This window comes from Gadus morhua, chromosome 4, assembly GCF_902167405.1.
Source record: "Gadus morhua chromosome 4, gadMor3.0, whole genome shotgun sequence".
NCBI lineage: Eukaryota > Metazoa > Chordata > Actinopteri > Gadiformes > Gadidae > Gadus > Gadus morhua.
The window spans coordinates 16,157,174-16,177,930 of NC_044051.1; the positions used below are offsets into that span (position 1 = coordinate 16,157,174).

At 42.2% G+C, this 20,757-nt stretch overlaps 2 protein-coding genes across 2 annotated transcripts; one reads left to right on the forward strand and one right to left on the reverse strand.

Annotated features, from left to right (window-relative positions):
• The first annotated feature begins 2,173 nt into the window (after positions 1 to 2,173).
• On the forward strand, positions 2,174 to 16,931 carry pde6b (phosphodiesterase 6B, cGMP-specific, rod, beta). Its single transcript, XM_030354245.1, has 23 exons — positions 2,174 to 2,748; positions 3,178 to 3,489; positions 4,648 to 4,800; positions 5,895 to 5,984; positions 6,088 to 6,228; positions 6,635 to 6,709; positions 7,178 to 7,242; positions 7,439 to 7,505; positions 9,267 to 9,314; positions 9,409 to 9,558; positions 10,038 to 10,181; positions 10,417 to 10,482; positions 10,662 to 10,811; positions 10,987 to 11,094; positions 11,405 to 11,514; positions 11,961 to 12,048; positions 12,266 to 12,366; positions 12,828 to 12,935; positions 13,034 to 13,097; positions 13,662 to 13,736; positions 14,469 to 14,552; positions 14,734 to 14,884; positions 15,474 to 16,931. The coding sequence occupies exons 1-23, from the start codon at positions 2,590 to 2,592 to the stop codon at positions 15,527 to 15,529; spliced, it is 2,565 nt and encodes an 854-aa protein (XP_030210105.1). The 5' UTR covers positions 2,174 to 2,589; the 3' UTR covers positions 15,530 to 16,931.
• A 343-nt stretch (positions 16,932 to 17,274) lies between these two features.
• Positions 17,275 to 18,900, reverse strand: atp5mea (ATP synthase membrane subunit ea). The gene is made up of 4 exons (XM_030354247.1): positions 18,733 to 18,900; positions 17,883 to 17,937; positions 17,471 to 17,569; positions 17,275 to 17,360 (listed from the first exon to the last, which is right to left on the reverse strand). The coding sequence occupies exons 1-4, from the start codon at positions 18,766 to 18,768 to the stop codon at positions 17,335 to 17,337; spliced, it is 216 nt and encodes a 71-aa protein (XP_030210107.1). The 5' UTR covers positions 18,769 to 18,900; the 3' UTR covers positions 17,275 to 17,334.
• Between the last annotated feature and the right edge of the window lie 1,857 nt (positions 18,901 to 20,757).

Sequence of the window (20,757 nt, forward strand, 5' to 3'; positions counted from 1 at the left end):
GAACCAACTAAGGTGCTTAAATATCGAGTTAATCTTGTTGGGATGCAATCCTAGCTGCCGTAATCTGTCTTCTATGGCCAAAACAGGTCAAGATCTGCTGAAAGAAAACAATTAGCCCTTTATGTAACTAAAGCAACAAAACATTTAAGTGTTCTTATATGTGTGTGGGAAAATGCAACACATAAACAGTTTACTTATCGATGAATGGCTGATGCAAGCACAAATGTCAAATGTATCACAATATTGGACACAGACAAAGACACACACACACACACACACACACACACACACACACACACACACACACACACACACACACACACACACACACACACACACACACACACACACACACACACACACACACACACACACACACACACACACCAAATTCAGTTTAGGTGTACTTTCCCCACAACCATATGATGGTGAATTTAAAGGCATAAAACACATAGCTACACTTTTGAAACCAATGATGGCTACATACAGTTTCTGGCTGTTGAAACTAGAGAAGAAAGCCAAACTGGGTGCTTTGTTTTTGTGAAGTTGTGTAGTTTGTGTCATTATATGTTGTCTTGAAATGTGCATCATACATGTTTAGACCAATAATGATTTTGTAATGCAAAAACCTGCAGATACATATGCACATTTACAAATCACTTTGAATGTTTTTTTATTGCAGTGAAGTGGAACTATTGAATTGTATAGCGTTTCATAACAGTATGTGTTCTACCCAGTAAGGAATTAAGGTCAATGGAACTTGTTTGGTGAAGGTTTGCTGCCACCATGTGGTTCATGAGAGCATTGCATCATATTCAATTCAATGCATGTGGGCTGATCTGTTTCGGTTTAAAGGGCTCCTATCTTACCACCTTGTGTGAGGTTGATTAGTCTTTTCAGGCCATTTCAAATTCCATCCAGTTGGGACATGACAAGCTGGAGTGCTGGACCAGATGAACTGTCCACCAGGGAGATGACTGGGGATGTGTCTTCATCCATCTGTGTGGACACACGCCCACTTTTTATATCACAAATGGAAACACAATAGTGTCATGCTCCATACTGTAGGCTAGTGTGTAACCAAATGCTTCAAGTTCAAAGGGTAACCAAAGAGTTAACATGAAAATCAATAAACGTTAAAAGAAATTTCAAACAGCCGCAATCTGTACCGCATCCCTTGTCTATTGTTCACTCTTTTTATTTTTTCTCTATCTCTGTATCCTACATGTTCTGGTGTCATCTAGTATTGTGGCAGCAGATTATCTAGCAGAAACTTTATTTAGATTGCTTATGGAAGCTTAAACCTGCACTTTTCTACTGCAACAATTAACTATTTTTACTATTTAAAATATAAATATACTAGAATGAGGCAGAGCTACAACTCAAGCCACTAGAGGCTTCTAATTGGAAAAAATAGTGCCGGTTTAATGTAGACACATGCTCTTGTCTTTGAATTGAGGGATTATAGACCCTCTCTTGCCAAGCACACAACATCTCTCCCCTCTGTGTCCTCTTTCCCTGACCTTGTCCTGATTCCGGTCCTACGACATTTATGTGATACCCCATGAAAATGGGGACACAAAGAACACAAAATGACAACGTATTCTTTAACCCCACCTCATGTAGTCGTGAATAAAGGGCCCGCAGAAGAGACGCACGGAAGGAGATGGATTCAGGGTGCTGAGATAATCAGCCAGTGGCCTAACCAAATAGGGCTTATGGCTGAGGATGGTTGCTTTAATAAGAACTTAAAGAGCTTGTGAGTCTGTGTTTGAACAGAGTTACCAGAGAAATACAATGTATCGAATCCTGTAGTAGCAGATGTAAAGTAAAATAGTATGATTGTAAAAGCATAACAGGACAGAAGAATATATATCCTAAACTATGTACTAACTTCCTTGTGACTCTGACCATTGTGTGTGTCATACATATTTTTCAGCAAGTAGAGCCCCCCACAGTTAACAGTAAAGTTGATTTTTTTAACCAAAACCAGAAATGAGCTGTAATGAATGGTGTGTATTGGTCCTTTACACAAACTGGCCTTCAGATTGGCATGGTGGTGTGACTGTCTAACCCACTCCTCACCCCAGGGGACTGGGCCCCATTGGGCTAGTGGGTCACCTGGCCTTGGTAGCGTTTAGGAGGTGATCAGCTGATCAGTTTAGCACGGGCAGATCCCGGCTAACCTTCAGCACTATCTGCTGATGACAGAGGATTGAATGGATTCAGCCCCTCCACGCGCCCTGCCTCCACCAACACTGGGCTCCGTCGCTCTCTCCTTACTTTCTATTTTTAAACACTAATATAGAATCTGGCTGTTGTTTATTTTTTACACACACATTCTGAATGTGTCCGTTTTTCGTTCTGTCAGATGGGCGATTTTGTTGGATACAAAAATTTGATTTAATTTGAATATTTTGTTGATTAATTGATTAGCTCTTCAATGTTTCTTTTTGTTGGTGTTTGCTGTTAGTTTATTTTTATTATTGTAGCCTTAGTTTGGTTTTTGCCTTGGAAGGCTCTCAATACACTTGACCTGACCAAGAAGAAAAAAATTTGAGGAAAAGAGTCTGAGATCGGGACCAGGAGATGGCGGAACAAAAGGAGGATGTACAGAAGTTCCTGGACGGAAACCCGGCGTTTACTAAAACATATTTTGCCAAAAAAATGAACCCGGACTCTATTTCAAAGGTGGCGAGCATCCCACTGAAACAGGTGGACTTCAGCCAGTTTGATGAGCTCAGCCAGGTATGTTACTGATGCTACAAAATGTAAGAAGAAAAATATCAGTAGTGAGAAGTCATAAGAATTAACCACATTTTATGAAAGAAGAAATGTGCTTCTTGACGACCTGAACCTATACGTTTTACCGGTCCCTTCATTATCCCCAAAAATATATTTCTTACGTTTTATTATATCTCTCAACATCTGCATGGTTTATGCATAGAAATGGCGGGAAATGTGTAGGCAACCTTAATTGAGGTAGACGATATAAAGAACCTCTATCTTTTTTCAGGGTAGGCCAAGTTAATATAAATATAAAGTAGGGGATGAGTTTCATGATTATCATACATTTATCCAGATAATTGGGAAAAAACGTCCAAAAAAAGGTGTACTGTTGAATTAGCATCCGAATGAGTAGGCCTACCGTTCTCGTTTGCTTTCCCTCCATTCCAGGTGGAGGAAAGCCAAATCATGTACGAGCTGATCAAAGACATGCAGGAGAACGTCAACATGGAGAAGGTGGTGTTCAAGATACTGAAAAGAATCAGCTCACTCATCCACGCCGACCGGTGTTCCCTGTTCATGTACCGGCAGCGCAACGGCGTTGGGGAGCTGGCCACCCGGCTCTTCAACGTCAACGCCACGTCGGAGTTCGACGACTGCGTGGTGCAGCCGGACTCGGAGATAGTGTACCCGCTGGACCTAGGGCTGGTGGGCCACGTGGCTCAGACCAAGAAGACGGTCAACGTCAAAGACGTGAAGGAGGTAGTAAAAATCAGACAGTACTATACTAATGCTAATGATTTACGTTTATATTAATAATATCCCCGTGCTTAGCTTTTCATAGAGTGAGGAATAAACACTACATAATACCACGAAAAAGCCACTAAAGATTGGCGGCATCTCCTTGACAACAGTGGTTTACACGGCTCTTAAATTTCATGGACAGTTAAACCACAGTGGTTTACACGGCTCTTAAATTTCATTAAATCCAGGTGTGACAGAACTGAATCAATCTATCACCGAAATAGTTAGTATCAAAGCTCCAAGAGTATATATTCAGAGCTGCCATGTTGGTCCTTCTCGACAACACATTTGAGGATACCAAGCAACCAGCTAGTATTATTGGTGTGGTGATAAAGTGCCAAGATGGCGGCTTGGAATGTGTGGGACGTCATGTGAAACCATCCTATACTTCAGTCACATGGTTATAATAACATTCCACATATCTATTAATAAGGGAAATCAGCATTTCATCTCTGTATTATGTCTATAAACGGTCTGAAAGGAGACTACATAAGCGAGCAGCGATGGACTGCCTGTGTTAGCCTCTGGGGATAACCGCCCAAATCCCCCTATGAGACTTAATCCATTTATTTTGATATCCCATCATGCAATGCTTTGGATAATTGGCCCGTTTCTTAAGTCAGCTGGAATTCCATAGTGCTAACAGTTTCACACTGAATAAATAAAACGACAGAGCTTTACATAGTGGTTTTGGTGGATTTAGGTTATTAAGGGTTGTTAAGAATAGGCCTACCAATGACTCCCAGCTTCAGTTTATCACAAGACTTTTGGGATGTATTCGCTTTAATGCACTGCAATTACATGATCCAAAAACGAGAAAAACACAAACTGATTGTAAACCTTGTCTAGTGCAATTAGTCAAACCATGTTTTTCATTTTTGCAAACCATGTATTTTGTCTTGGTGAGGGTTTTTCCAAGGAGCATCGGCATGGATACTATTGATTTCATGTTTCATATTGATTTCGTATTTCATATTGTCAGGTCAATATCGACATATTGTATAACTTTAATCTTTAAAAAATATATAAATACAATGCATAGTCATACGAGTCAAGAGTCTACATGTCAAGAATTCACTGTTTGTGTGGCCATCTCCAAACATTGTTGTCATGCAGAACCAGCACTTCAGCGACTTTGTGGACGAGCTCACGGAATACAAGACGCGCAACATCCTTGCCGCACCCATCCTGAACGGGAAAGACCTGGTGGCCGTCATCATGGCCCTGAACAAGACCAGCGGACCCTTCTTCAACGCAGAGGATGAGGACGTAAGACATAACGCCACGCGTAAACACACACACACACACATACACACATGCACGTAAGCATCGCACACACACGCACATACGCATGTACGCACACACACACACACACACATATGAATGCACACACGCACGTGCACGCACACTGACACATGGAAAATGACATGCACAGGCTCATACACGCAAACGCACTCACACATGCACAAACACAAACACACGGACAAGCACATGCACGCACACTCACGCATGCACGCGCGTGTGCACACACACATGCACACATAGCACACACATGAAGGCTTGCACAAACATGCGCAACACAAGCATGCACGCATGCAGAACTATATTTCTATTCCCATTATATAGTCTCCAATGTCGTGTATATGGAAAATACAGCTGTTGAATATGGATTCAGATGTACAGTAAATACTGTATACCTGTATAAATATAAACATTCTGAACCAACACACACACACACACACACACACACACACACACACACACACACACACACACACACACACATATACATAAAAATATATAACAGACAAAGTAGGGTTGGTCATAGAAGTGGCGATACATAATGTACTTATTGTGTAACAAACTTTTATGCCCTGCTTCTAAGGCTCAGAGCTAAAGTTCACCTGTGGGCTGAAATCACTACCAAGTAGGGAATTCCCTTTTAGCCATCCTACATCCTTCACACTGTTACGTCTATGTGGTCATTAATCCACCAGGCGTAATCATGTCATCCCAATCAGAAATAACCTAAGCCGTTAAATGGATATACGCCTACGTGTCTGCGACGTAGTGACCACTACTACACCACCCACACCATGCCAGCAAGCACACTCACAATCAAGCGCTTGAGCTAACTCAATTATTTAATAACCAAAGTGTACACAGATATGATGTATATTTGTATTGTCATTATTTATAGATTTGTTTCATAGTAAAAGTAAAAGTTTTTTCTTTAATTGACCTTGATGTTCAATCACGTGTGATTTATGATTAGCAGGCTATTATATATCTAAAAACATATATATATATATAATAAGATGCATTCTCATGTGATCCACACACTCTTAATCTTTGTCCCTTAGCTTTTTACCAAGTACCTTAAAATCGCCACCTTGAATTTGAAGATCTTCCACTTGAGCTACTTACACAACTGTGAGACACGCAAAGGACAGGTGAGAGGGCTCCACTTTGCCACTACTTTAAGACCAAAAGGACTTTGCTGAGGTGTAATTGATGCAGAAATCAAGACGTGTGTGTGTGTGTGTTCTCCCCAAGCTTCTTCTGTGGTCTGCCAACAAGGTGTTTGAAGAGCTGACGGACATAGAGCGACAGTTCCACAAAGCCTTGTACACGGTCCGCGCCTACCTCAACTGTGATCGCTACTCCGTAGGCCTGCTAGACATGACCAAGGAAAAGGTACGGAGACGTGGATGTGAGAGTGAGTGGCAGTGTGAGTGTGAATCTGAATGTGAGTGTGAAACTGAATGTGAGTGTGTGTGTGTCTGTGTGTGTGTGTGTGTGTGTGTGTGTGTGTGTGTGTGTGTGTGTGTGTGTGTGTGTGTGTGTGTGTTTGTGTGTGTGTGTGTGTGTGTGTGTGTGTGTGTGTGTGTGTGTCTGTGTGTGTGTGTGTGTGTGTGTGTGTGTGTGTGTGTGTGTGCGCGTGTGTGTGTTTGCGTAAATAGGGGTGGTGTGTGTGCATGCTTGCATCTGTAAACATGCCGACAACCGACATTTAAGCGCCTTATTTTCATGTGAATGTATTACAGGGTGTAACATGAGTTAATTCTAACGTGTATATTGGTATTCTGTGGTTTTCCTCTAGGAGTTCTTTGATATCTGGCCGGTGCTGATGGGGGAGCAGCCTCCGTACTCTGGCCCATTGACACCAGATGGGAGGGTACGAGTAATACATTCAACCTGCACTATGTCCCTTTTCTACCGAGGCTATTTACTCCGTAAAAATTAAATTCTCGAGAATAGAATGTGCTCATCGCCCAGTCAAACCATCCTGGGAATTATTCTCAAAATAAAGTTTTGAGAATAATTAAAAAAAAAAAAATACTTTATTAAAAATAACTGGACTTTATTAAAAATAATAAAGTCCACTTTTGCCGTTACCAGTAACTGGCAGTTACCAGTTACTGGTAGTCGCTATAACCGTGCTACTACTGTAGCTACAACTGTAGCTGCAACTGTAGCTGCAACTGTAGCTGCAACTGTAGCTGCAACTCAAGCCACTAGAGGCTGCTAAGGGGACAATTTATATAGGGCAGGTTAAAGGTTAATATTCAGTAGAGAATACTATTGGTTTCAATCTGCTTTTTTAACGTTTCCTTTCCTATTTTCTTCATTTGTTTCCACTTAGGAAGTCATATTCTACAAAGTGATTGATTATATTTTACACGGCAAGGAAGAGATTAAGGTCATACCGTGAGTAAATCCTACTACTTTTTCCTGTATCCTTACATATCTGACCCACTGTAAAATACAAAGGGGTTCATTCAACCATCTTGGTTTTAAATGCGAGGAACCAAGATTGCTGTGAGGCGAATAAGCCCCATTCCAACAATTGGCACAATAATGGTGGCCGAACCTTCTAACATGGCCTCCTCTCCATCTGTCCCAGAACTCCACCAGCAGACCACTGGGCACTGGTCAGTGGCCTGCCCGTCTACGTTGCAGAGAGTGGATTTGTGAGTTGTTCTATACATTAACTTAGCACAAATAGTAAGGAAATTTGTGTTTGGTATATTATTTCTCTGTGGTAACAATGCTTTTTGGCAATAAATCTTATACCGTTGGAAAGCGTTTTTAGTTCCCTTTCAAATTGTGCCCCATTTGTAAGGAAGATGCATTTGTGGGATGAGCAGCAGCGCTGAGTATGTGGGTTGCGCCCATGAAAAATTTGCCAAATCTTTTCTGCCATTACCAAACAGGTTATTTTGCTGTTGCTATTGACACTTGTTTTGAGCTTCTTGTACCCCCAGGGTCTGCCAATCAGGTGCCTGATTGACACCTGATTGGCAGCACCTGTGAGCATGGGACCTACTACTGTAAATACAGCTACAGTCAGTAAGCATCTGCTCCAAGAATCGGCATGCCGCGTTCGACTGATCTGGATAGGGCCCTTGCGATAGGGGAACTTCAAGGTGGTGTTTCGCAAAACCAAGTTGCGGCATTATTTGGAGTGAGCCCTAGTACCCTCTCCAAACTGAAGGCCAAGTTCCATATAATGGGGGATGTCAAAGACAGGCCGCGAAGTGGGCGTCCCAAGAAGACGACACCCCAAGAAGACCATTTCATCACCCTGTCAGCACTTAGGTGCCGTAGGCTGCCTTCTACAGATCTCCAGTCAAGGTTTGCAGGACGTTATGTCAGACGGATTTTTGCCCAGACAATCCGGAACAGACTACACGCAGCCAATCTCCGGTCTCATAGGGCTGCCAGGAGTCCTGCCATGACTGCCCTTCACCGTCAGGCCCGTTTGCGCTGGTGTCAGCAACACATGCACTGAACCATGTGGAGGAACGTTATATTCAGTGATGAGTCCAGATTTTGCCTACGGCAGTTGGATCGTAGGGTCAAAGTGTCGAGAAGACGCGGAGGATGCTATGCTGATTGTTGCCCCGTGTGGGGCGGCATCTCCCTCACTGGAAAAACGAGGCTTGTCATCATTGGAGGCAATCTCAATGCAGAGAGATATAGAGATGATATCTGCAACCAGTGGCAATCCCATATCTCCACAGTCTGGGACCGAACTCTATCCTCCATGATGACAATGCTCGCCCCCACAGGGTGGGGTTTATCAGAGACTACCTCCAGAATGTGGGTGTGGAGAGGATGGAATGGCCTGCTAGCAGTCCTGAAAACCCCATTTAACACTTGTGGGATCAGCTTGGGCGTGCTGTTCGTGCCAGGGTGACCAACACAACCACGTTGGCTGACTTGCGACAAATGCTGGTTGAAGAATGGGAGGCCATCCCACAGCAGTGTGTGACCAGGCTGGTGACCAGCATGAGGAGGAGGTGCCAGGCTGTTGTGGCTGTGTATGGTTCTTCCACACGCTACTGAGGCTTCTGTTTGTGAAATGAATAAATTATTAAATTGCCAATATGTCTTGTTTCTTCAAACTTCAATCATCCAATCCACCAAACACCAACCGAGTCAATGGCAGAATAAGCTGTTTGGCATTGGCAAATTTTTCCGCAACCCACATACTCAGCTCTGCTGCTCATCCCACAAGTGCATGCTCCTTACAAATGGAGCACCATTTGATAGGGAACTATACAGGCTTTCCAACGGTATAAGATTTATTACCAAAAAGCATTGTTCCCACAGAGAAATAATCAACCAAACACAAATTTCCTTACTTTTTGTGTTAAGTTTATATCTATATATTATATTCAAAAAACGATTTCAACTTAAACCTTACATTCTCTTATTTTGTTCTGTAGATTTGCAACATTATGAATGCCTCCGCCGAGGACATGTTTCAATTCCAGGTAACAGCCTAGATTCCCCTGGTCAATTCATTCCCCTGCTATTCATTCAGACCGAAATATATAATTACTAAACTTGGCCTGAACTATTTTGCAGAAAGAGCCTTTGGATAGCAGTGGCTGGACCATAAAGAACGTTCTGTCCCTTCCCATCGTCAACAAGAAGGAAGAGATAGTGGGCGTGGCCACCTTCTACAACAGGAAGGATGGAAAGCCCTTTGATGAACAGGACGAACAGCTTATGGAGGTCTGAGTCTTGCATGTTCTGTGGTGGCAACTTTAGTGTAGTTTTACTCATTACCGATAATATCGCAATAAAGCGATTCTGCAACAATCAATATATTGTCAGAACGATATATCACGACGTATGTCTAACGATGAGTACAAAATGACTGTGAGGTCAATTTAGTAAATTGCTGTATTTTGGTCGTTATTCATGTTCGGAACTGAGTATTTCAGTTACTTGTCTCTAGCTATTTAAGAGTGCCACCTCGAGGAGCAGGGAAATCTGTTTAGAGCACCTTACTTTATTAATTAAATTCTAAATATTTGGGGTGATATTTATTGTTTAACTCTTGATGAATCAAGCATAAAAATGCAAAATGAATTCTTAAAAAAGATATATCACCGTATGGATATTTTGTCCCACCCCTAGTATACACAATGGCAGGTATATCTAAAGTTTGAACCTCATTATCTTAAGGACATGTTGCTTTGTATCTGCAGGCCCTGACTCAGTTCCTAGGCTGGTCAGCTCTGAACACGGACACATACGACAAGATGAACAAACTGGAGAACCGCAAAGACATTGCCCAGGACATGGTGATGTACCACGTCAAGTGTCGTGACGACGAGCTGCAGAACATCCTGGTCAGTCCCAACACCCACGTGACAACTGTCCTCTAATCATAGGCCTCCGTTTAATCAATAAACACCATTTGGTGGATGACTTTCTCCAAAGTGCCTTTCATTACAGTGTGCAGAGAGTTTTTGCATAGGCGGTTTGTGAGACTGGAACCCCTCACCAGGGAGGTGCTAATGGCTCATTCACTAGTGCTCTTTCATTGTTATTAGGGTTACAAACATAACATTGTTGTCTTTGTAGAACACAAGGGAGCTGTATGGGTCTGAACCCGCAGACTGTGAGGAGGACGAACTCCTGCAGATCCTGGTAAGAATCCGTTAACGGCTGTCACTTACTGCTACGTACCTTGTTGGTATTGTGGAAGACCTGAGGAGTGTTGGGTACTACTTTAGTACAATATGTGAATCCTCTCTTTTGGTTGTGTGTGTGTTCTACTGGCTCTCTTTAATGCTGTTTTTTATACTGTTTTGGGTCTTTATCTTTAGAAAAAGAATCTCCCTCAGCTCATTAAGAAGTTTGAGATCTACGAGTTCCACTTCTCAGACCTCAATTGCACAGAGATGGAGCTGGTCAAGTGTGGGATCCAGATGTACTATGAGGTCGGGGTGGTCAAGAAGTTCCAAGTACCCCAGGAGGTAAGCACAGGGACATCAGACTTCTGCCATTTCTGTCTGGTCCGTCATTATGCAAGGAGATGATTATATATCTCTTTGATTATATTTTACGCTTTATACCTTATTTAAAGAGCTACTAAACACTCCAAACAAACCTTTGTTTTGTTTATTTTTTCCCCTCCTTCTTTCTGTCCAGGTGCTGGTGCGCTTCATGTACTCCATCAGTAAGGGATACAGGAAGATCACCTACCATAACTGGCGCCACGGCTTCAATGTCGGCCAGACTATGTTCACACTCCTAACGGTATCTAGTCGTTCATTCATTCCTTTGTGCCATTCATGCATTCAGTATTTGTCCATGCATTCATCCATCATTCGTGCTCTATCCTATGTGGCGATACCAGATCACAAATGTTAGCACTCTGCTGATGACTGATCACTCTGTGGTCACGGCACTATTACTAGTCATAACTAAACAGGCTAAATCGTTGCACCTTCTCCTGTTCCTCCTTAAAAACCCTAACCTGACCCTTGTCCTCTCCTCAGTGAACACTGCACCAGCTGCAGCCCGCCCTGTTCACCCAAAGTTCACGTGTTGTTCTCCACCGTTTCAGACAGGGCTGCTGAAGCGATACTACACCGACCTGGAGGTGATGGCTATGATCACCGCTGGCTTCCTGCACGACATCGATCACCGGGGCACCAACAACCTCTACCAGACCAAGTAAGTACCAGACGCTTTGGCTGGCCCTGCTGTGTGTTCTCACCAATGTATGAAGAACCTTGTGTCTGGTAGCAGACGTTCTCCGTTCTGAGCCAACCAACGCTGCGTTTCACTTTCTTTTGCTTCCTATTTGTGTCAACCGATCATGTTGCTGGAGCTGGGAGTCTGTGAAAACAGAGAACACAAACTTGGCAAGCAATAGTCCACTTTCCCCCCGGCGGAAAGACAAGCCAAAAACGCCAGGACAACAACGTTCTTAATAAAAGTGTCTATAGGTTTTGTCTCAGCCCATTGTAGAAATGCACTTATTCAAATCCCCTTCTGAACGCTTTAAACACTCGCTACACCATAGATGGAATGGAATGCTGAAACCCAGATGACCTGGTGTGTGATGTTTGGCTGTGTTCAGGGTGTTATGTTCACGGTAGTTACCTTTAATCCAACAGGTCAGGCAATCCTCTGGCCAAGTTGCACGGTACCTCGATTATGGAAAGACACCATCTAGAGATTGGCAAGTTCCTCTTAGCTGACGAGGTGAGAACCGAAGGAGGGCAACAGAAACAAATGTTAATGATGTATGGCATGTGCAGTATGGTCCGTGGTATCCAATGGGAACCGACGATATTTTTTCAGAACCCTCCCTATTTGTAGTATCTGTATCATACTTTCTTAAAAAAGAACTCTCTATCTCTATCTATATTGTACAGTGGGTGTCCTTCACTGAACTTATCCCTGTTTGTCTCACTCGCAGCAATTGAATATCTACCAGAACCTCAACAGGCGACAGCATGAGCATGTGATCCACCTCATGGACATCGCCATCATCGCCACGGACCTGGCTCTGTACTTCAAGTAGGCTGCGCCTCAATCTCCCCATTCCCCATCCTCAGATGGTTCAAGCTCTTCATGAACGACCTGTTTTAATACTCTGGGCCTCAGATGCTCCAAGCTCTTTATGAACGACCTGTTTCAGATGGTCTAGCTCTTCATGAACGACCTGTTATAATACTCCAGCTCTCAGATGATCCAAGCTCTTTATGAACGACCAGTTTCAGATGGTCTAGCTCTTCATGAACGACCTGTTATAATACTCCAGCTCTCAGATGATCCAAGCTCTTTATGAACGACCTGTTTCAGATGGTCTAGCTCTTCATGAACGACCTGTTATAATACTCCAGCTCTCAAATGATCCAAGCTCTTTATGAACGACCTGTTTTAATACTCCAGGCTTCAGATGGTCGAAGCTCTTTATGAACGACCTGTTTTAGTGCTGGAACATCACACTGGTATCCCCCACCCCCCCTCCCCACCAGGAAGAGGACCATGTTCCAGAAGATCGTGGACCTATCGAAAACCTATGATGATGAGAAGAAGTGGGTGGACTTCATGTCTCTGGAAACCACCAGGAAGGAGATTGTCATGTGAGTGGGACAAGCGCCCTCCAACACATCACGCGTGGTGCGCAGTATGTTGCCTGCTTTCATAAGTCATATCCCAACGTGTTCATTTTGTATGTCAGGGCGATGATGATGACAGCCTGTGACTTATCTGCTATCACTAAGCCCTGGGAGGTGCAGAGCAAGGTGAGCTACTCCATGTGATGCTGTTATTGTTACACAAGGGAGGGAGGGTGGAGGGAGGGAGGGTGGTAAGGAAGGAGGGAGTGAAATAGAAGAGAAGGATGGAAAAGGAAGGGAGGGAGGGAGAAAGAAAGAAAGAAAGAAAGAAAGAAACACAAATAACAACAAATACATTTTATGACAAGACTGAAGACTTTTATGTTTGCTTTAGCATTCTGCTAAATCTTACATTGCACTTTCTAAAAAGCTTTAACTTTGCCTTTATTTTCTATTTGAATACTAAAATAAAGGCAAGGCAAATACCCTAAACCTTTTTAACTTTCTATTTTACTCATTTCTTTGCATATGTTTTCTTTATTGTTTTCACTTCTTTTATGTTATCTATTATTTTATTGTATGACAATGTTTATATGTGAAGCACTTTGAGTCTGCCTTGTGTATGAAAAGTGCTATATAAATAAAGTTGCCTTGCCTTGCCTATATAAATTAGTCTCACCGTTATCAAGTCATGTGTGTGTACCCTGTAGATGTAAACCTGTGTTGAGATGATGCTCATGATCCTTGCAGGTGGCCCTGTTGGTGGCAGCTGAGTTCTGGGAGCAAGGAGACCTGGAGAGGAATGTTCTGGACCAGCAGCCTATTGTGAGTTTCACTATTAAAACTGTTGTTTCGTTCATCCATCCCAACGGCTCATTGTTTACTGGGTCCTGGTGAGCTCAACGTCGTTTCATTTCACTGCTTCTTGCTGTTAATGTTCCAGTTCTTGATTTGTAATATTTAGAATAAGATATTAAGCATCTTTACATATCCCTCGCATCAACACTATCACAGACTTATCGTGGATGAGATGTCATAAAAAAGAAAATAAAGATTTGGTTATAGACTTGGTTAAACATGTATGTGTGTGTCTGTAGAATTTATAGGCATCTAGCCACTAAATTATAGGGAACTTTAAGTGTCCAGTAAGCTCAACCCTCTCTTGAATCGACTGCTGGCCAGACCAAGCTCCACACATCTTCACACACAGCCGTTATACTATACATACCAAAGGCCTGCGTGAACGCCGATGCCTCTACAACCCTGTTGTACTAAAAAGTAAAAATCATCTGGTGTCCGCTCTTAGAATCAAGGTTATTTTTGAGACAAAAATTATACGTAATTTGAGAGTAAAACCCATTGAGAGCAGAAGGAAAACAAGGATAAAAGTACTTAAATTAATCAAATGAAATAAGCTGCACCATAGCAGGCTGCTATGATCTTTCTTATGGCCAGGCTGTGTTCACCGTCTGTTGGCCTGCTCTCTGACTCTCGCTCTCTGACTCTCTCTCTCTCCCCCTCTATATCTCTCCCCCTCTATCTCTCTCTCCCTCTTAGCCCATGATGGATCGAACTAAATCAGCCGAACTTCCAAAGATGCAGTGTGGTTTCATCGACTTTGTCTGCACCTTTGTCTATAAGGTACTGGTCGCTACATCATACAAATCATACAACGAAAGCATCAATCATTTGGTGATTCAAACCAAACGATTGTTTGTCCCATGTCCTATTTTTTATCTTATACAAAATAATATTACAATGTCATCGTGTACGTCAACAATACCTCATGTTTCTGTGTGTATATGTTTCTTTTGGGGTCCAGGAGTTCTCCCGTTTCCACCCGACAATCACTCCCATGCTGGATGGCATCCTGAACAACAGGAAGGAGTGGAACAACTGCAAGGAGGAGTACGAGGCCAAGCTCAAGGCCCTGGAGGAGGAGAAGGCGGCCAAGGCCCCAGCAGGCCCCAAAGGTGGGATGTTTATACATTATATCAATATATAAGCAGTAGCTTTATATATAGATGACTCTCTCTCTCTACACATATAGATATATTTAGATATATCTACATATACATAGCTTCATTTACATTATGATTAGAAAGATTGTAAAGGCTTCTCAAGGATACTTATCATGTAAGATATAATAACATAAGAGATGCTTATTATATATAGTATAATAAGTATCAAGATCTTGATATATACTTTTATGATAATTAGAAACATAATAAAGGCTCCTTTAGGATACTTGTCATATATAATGTATGAGGAAAATAATATATGCTTATTATATATAATATAATAAGTATCAAGGACACATATACATATAATTTATCATTCGTATCCTTCCCCTATCCTGTATTTGTCGGCAAGCATTGAATTGATCTTCATCACACTGTTTATAAAAATAGCCCAATATATGTCGTCATTTCATCTGGGCATGACGCCTCAGTCAGACACACTCACAGACAGACACACTCACAGACAGACAGACACACTCACAGACAGACAGACAGACAGAGTTCCCCACGATGACCATCCCTTCCCATGTTCTCTTCACAGCTGGGTCGGCCAACCCCGGGGCGGCAGGCGGGGCTAAGACCTGTACTCTGTGTTAGAGGATACGGAGCAGCCGCCATGAAAGCATCCGATGCGTTGGAGGAGAACGATGGCGTTACGCACAGCAGACATGAGGCTTCACATTTAGGCAACACCAAATGATGAGTTATAGGTTTTCCTGTTTGTTGGAATTATTCTGGCTCACGAAAAACAAAGGATAGAAGGGTAGGACCCTCAGACCCTCGACCAATCATCAGTGGGTAAAGTGAACCTGCTCCATCCTACATCCGTACGGTTACAGACCATACCTACAGTGTACCTACTACATCCTGGTTACAGAGCGTACCTAGAGTGTACCAACTACACCCTACATCCTGGTTACAGAGCGTACCTAGAGTGTACCTACTACATCCTACATCCTGGTTACATAGTACGTACAGTGTGCCCACTACATCCTGGTTACACACAGTACAGTGTACCTACTACATCCTGGTTACAGACCGTAGTGTACCTACTACATCCTACATCTGGTTACAAACATTTATATTTCTGTCTGTCAAATTTAGAGTAGATATTGCCAACCCTTTAATCAAGCAAAAGTAAATACATTTCTTGTGAGTATGCTTCTCTGCAAATGATACTATGTTAAATGGTTTAGAATTTACATTTTAACATGATAATATTGTATTTTCACAAAGAAGGTTTCCCCTACTTTAATATTACATCCAGTCATGAGACATTTACAAACAAGATTGTTTACCTTTGTAACCCATACAATCCCTGGCCAGTGTTCTACATAATCTACATTAAAGTAATCTATGGATTCATTTTCCCACAACATTAACAAAGTTAAGATGCTTCCGAAACAACCCCTTTATACTGTACAAGTCTGTAAGAATCGCCTACTTCGATTCAAGGACATAAGACAAAGTATAGCATCAGGTTATGTAAAGGCCACAGAAATTCTAGTTGAAGCCCAAGCACAGAAGTACCAGGGGACTCCTACATATATTTTGATCGAACAATGCTTCTCAAACCTGGTTTTGTACAAATCTAAATGGAATTTTTAAATAATTTCAACGATTGCTCAACTTCAAGATGAAGTTGACTAAAGGGCAGAGTAATTCAAAATGTTGTAAATACCGCTGTAAATACCTTCCCAAGAATATTATTTTTCTAGTTCCCAAGTAGAGTAGTGCACTACTCATTTCATTATATTAATGCTTTCTTTGGTGAAGAACCAGCAAGTCTCTTATGGTAAACATGTTCCACTAAGATGTGTTTCAATGGGGGCTCCACTAAATGTGTTGTGCTGATCAGAGGACATAGGCTCTGAGAATTAAGATGAACACAAAATGATAGGGAGTAATAATACCATGGAGTATTAGCACACATTGGCTGAATAAAACTATTTAAAGTTTGGATGTATGACGTAAATAAAGCAATGTATTTTCATTAGAATTGTGTGCCATTTTCTTTTTTCTTCTATAGTTCAAAGTGTGAGTTTGTCACCGAGGAGGTTACTATATTCCATGCAACACGTCCGGGGGTATTGTCCATACAGCACTTTCTCAGCAGGCATCTGACCCCAATCCTGGGATTGGTGCTAAGGCAGAAGAGGATTATAACCCTAGGGCTCATCTCCCACTGAAGGGCAACACACACACACACACACACACACACACACACACACACACACACACACACACACACACACACACACACACACACACACACACACACACACACACACACACACACACACACGGGCCACCCATGACAACACAATCAAACCGAAGCACTCTTAATAGTTGAGCAAATCTTTATTCTGGTTGAATCATAACTGTACAGCTGCAAGGGGACTTCACTTCAGGATGGTGTCCGTACTTGCTGCAGAGAAAGAAAGAAAGAAGAGGTCAGGTAAAATGTAATCGCGCTAAATGATACATGACTCAAGCGGAAGGTCTAAATACAGTGCCGTGGGTGTCTGCATGCGTTACCTTCGGCAAGTGCTTTGGCGATGCGCTCCTGCTCTTCTCTGGTCGCCTTCTCCGCCTCCTCAATCTTCCTCTCCTCCGCAGCGATGGGCGCCAGGTATTCTTGATAAGAACACACAACGATACTGTCAACCACAGCCAACCCTCCAACATAACCCATATTCTACAGATCCCAAACAAACAAAAAAGGTCACCGTCTACTGTTCAGTGAAAGCAGTTCATTGTTTAACCATCTTTATTAAGTATGCGCAAATAATAGCCTTGTTTGTAATCTGCATCAGTCAACACCTCACGTCATCAGAACTGATATTTGCACAATACCTCGTCTTATCTTGAGCCAATCTTTTAAGTGACCGCGATGTCTTACAAGTAGCAGAACTCATGCAGATGTGCACCGATCAGGCATCGTACTCACCGAACCGCTGCTTGCCATACAGCATGCCAAGGAACAAGGCGGACCATCTGGCCGTCTGGAGGAGGGGAGTTAGAGCCAAATCAATACCAATATGACAACGGTGGTTCGTTTCAGCAAGAGTATCCATCGTTCGATCCATCTATCAATCAATCACTATATTGGTGTAATGCATAGTTGTTAAGCATTTGACGTCATCCGTGCATAGTATGGCGGTAAGTAAAGCATCAGAGCTGCATATGGTTGCATCATATGGTTTTAAAGTATCACAACAGTATCTTCGTAATGCATTTAAATTTAAAACATTAGAGCGGTACATTGGTGCATCATATGATTGTAAAGCATTACAACTGTATATTGGCGCATCGTATGGTTTGACAACATCAGAGCTGTACACAAGGCAGTAGAGATGTATATCGGTGTGTTTTACCTAAAGCTATAGATCTGTAGAACGGTGTATTGTATGATTGTAAAGCGTCAGCAGGTGGAGGAGGGAGGTGATTCCCATGGCAAAGTCCGCTCTGAACAGGACTCATTGACCTTGTAGTTCGATTAATCCCTCATGACCGAAGGACAATTGCTCGTTACAAAATAAAAACCATAACCACAATTCCATATCTAGATTATGGTCAAATCTAATGTATATGATTCCAGCAGAAGCCACTGTGTGAAGAACGTGTAGTTGTCACCGCGACGGTGTCAATGTCATGAGGAGCTGGCTTCGCAGCAGGCGGGTCGTACGGGTCAGCTGGTTGTATTACATTTTAAAAGGTAGTGCGTCGACTACTGCATATATGCCGATGCTTTATCGGTATAAAGCGTTATTTTTAAGTCAAGGAATATGAGTTTTTACCTTGATAAGCGGTGACACTGCGACTGGAGGAACCATTCTAGCGCTGGAGAGATATTGATGAGTTTCCGGGTCGAGCGGAAGAGAGCAGCAGCAAGAGCGCTGAGGGTTCCGGACAGATTTATATCATGGACGTAGACGTCAACGGAGCCGCCATACTGGAGAGGCAAAGCTGGGCTGTAAAAAAATATCAGGGCAGTAAAATAAAAACCAGTAAATCGTTTTCATTTGTCATCCTATTTCAATTATATCAATTATATATATATATATATATATATATATATATATATATATATATATATATATATATATATATATATATATATATATATATATATATATATACTTGTATTTTTTTATATATATATATTTATGTATAAAAAATACTCAACGTAGATAATTAACCGTTAAATAAAAAAGGACACCTTAAAATCGGTTGAGAAATGTTAAGTGCTTTTTATCCATAAAAACGGCACCTCACCCTTTTAGCTACTTTAGGGTAATATTGCCCTCTCCAACATGGCGGCGACATTGACGTACAAACCATAGGCCAGTGCGACATGTATAAATGACCATGGTTCTGGCGCCTCCTAGTGGAATGAAGTTGTTATTACTATCTAGAGGCTCAAACACTGAGCGTTATTGCGCTTTCTAACGGTGTAATAATGTAATAACCCACAGGATCAACGGCTCGGTCCGTGTCCAACGCATGTTTTAAAAAAGGTTATTTAATATAGGTAAAATATGACCTAGATGATGGTGATATTGTGTTTTTATTCAACTGCATTTAGTGTAAAAAGTTACTTTTTACTTCCTTTCCTGAATCGTGGTTCTCATAATGTTGAGCTGAAAGTGAGCAAAGAAAAAAGTCTGATTAACACATGATCGTGAGTTACTTTTCACAGAATAGCATGAGGAATATGATAATATAAGGACATTTCAAGGGTTGGATCTTGAATACACAGGAGAAAAATCCAAAGGTATAGAAGAGAGGCCACCACAAGTATGCTGTGATGATTTTCTGTTATTATATTTAACCAAACGATTTTCATCACACAAATGCTTTCCATTGCGTACAACATATAGATAGACCACTCATTATACACAGCTTCACGGAGAGCTTGTTCACAGTCATACAACAAACGGTGAACTTTAACATGGTAAATAATCCTGTCAGCTCTAACTGCAGAGAATGTAAAATGCGATAAAGTAAACCATGGTCATTCAGGTTCACAAAAGGTGATTGACGCACCCTCTGGGGTGTGGGTTTACAGAAGAGAAACCGGTACAGACCGGTTGCAGTGGGTCTTGGCATGCTGACCTTGCTGCTATTGGCCAAACCCTCGTGGGGATCCACTGTGAGTATAACCCGATACGTAATTTAGTGACTCAATCCATTATCTCTATTATGTAAGGAGGAGCGGTAAGCACCAATGTGATAATAATTAATCTGCACATTCATATGGAGTTCACCTTCTTCTGTGACAGATATGGGAAGGCCAGCTTTAAAATCGCAGGTGACCGGCGAACAAACTGAAAAGTGAAAACCACAACCTCACCCAGAGGTTATCTCAGTCCGAGGAGGAATGTGCAAACTTGCTGGCTGTCAACAGCAGAATCAACAAAATAGACACACTACAGAGGATCCTTGATGGTGAAGGCAATGTGAAGGTCATAGGGTGTAGGCAACTCTGGGCCCTGTGATGACTTAACGAGCAGAGTGAGCCTGTTTCTGTCCACTACTGAGCCGTACAGGAGAACTGGCCCGATAGAGGAGGGAGGGGGCAGGAGAGGGAGGGGGCAGGAGAGGAAGGTGTCGGTCCGCAGTGATGTCACATGACTCACAGGGCAAGAGGAGTGGCAGGACGGTGCCGACTGAGGGATCGGCCTTGGTGAACTGAACACTGGTGGTTGATGGCATGACTAGACTTATCTTAGCTATATAATCAAAAGTCATACTTTCCTTTGTTTTATATCAACATTTTTTATACGTTTTAGTCCTGGCTTAGTCGACGTGAATGGTTTATG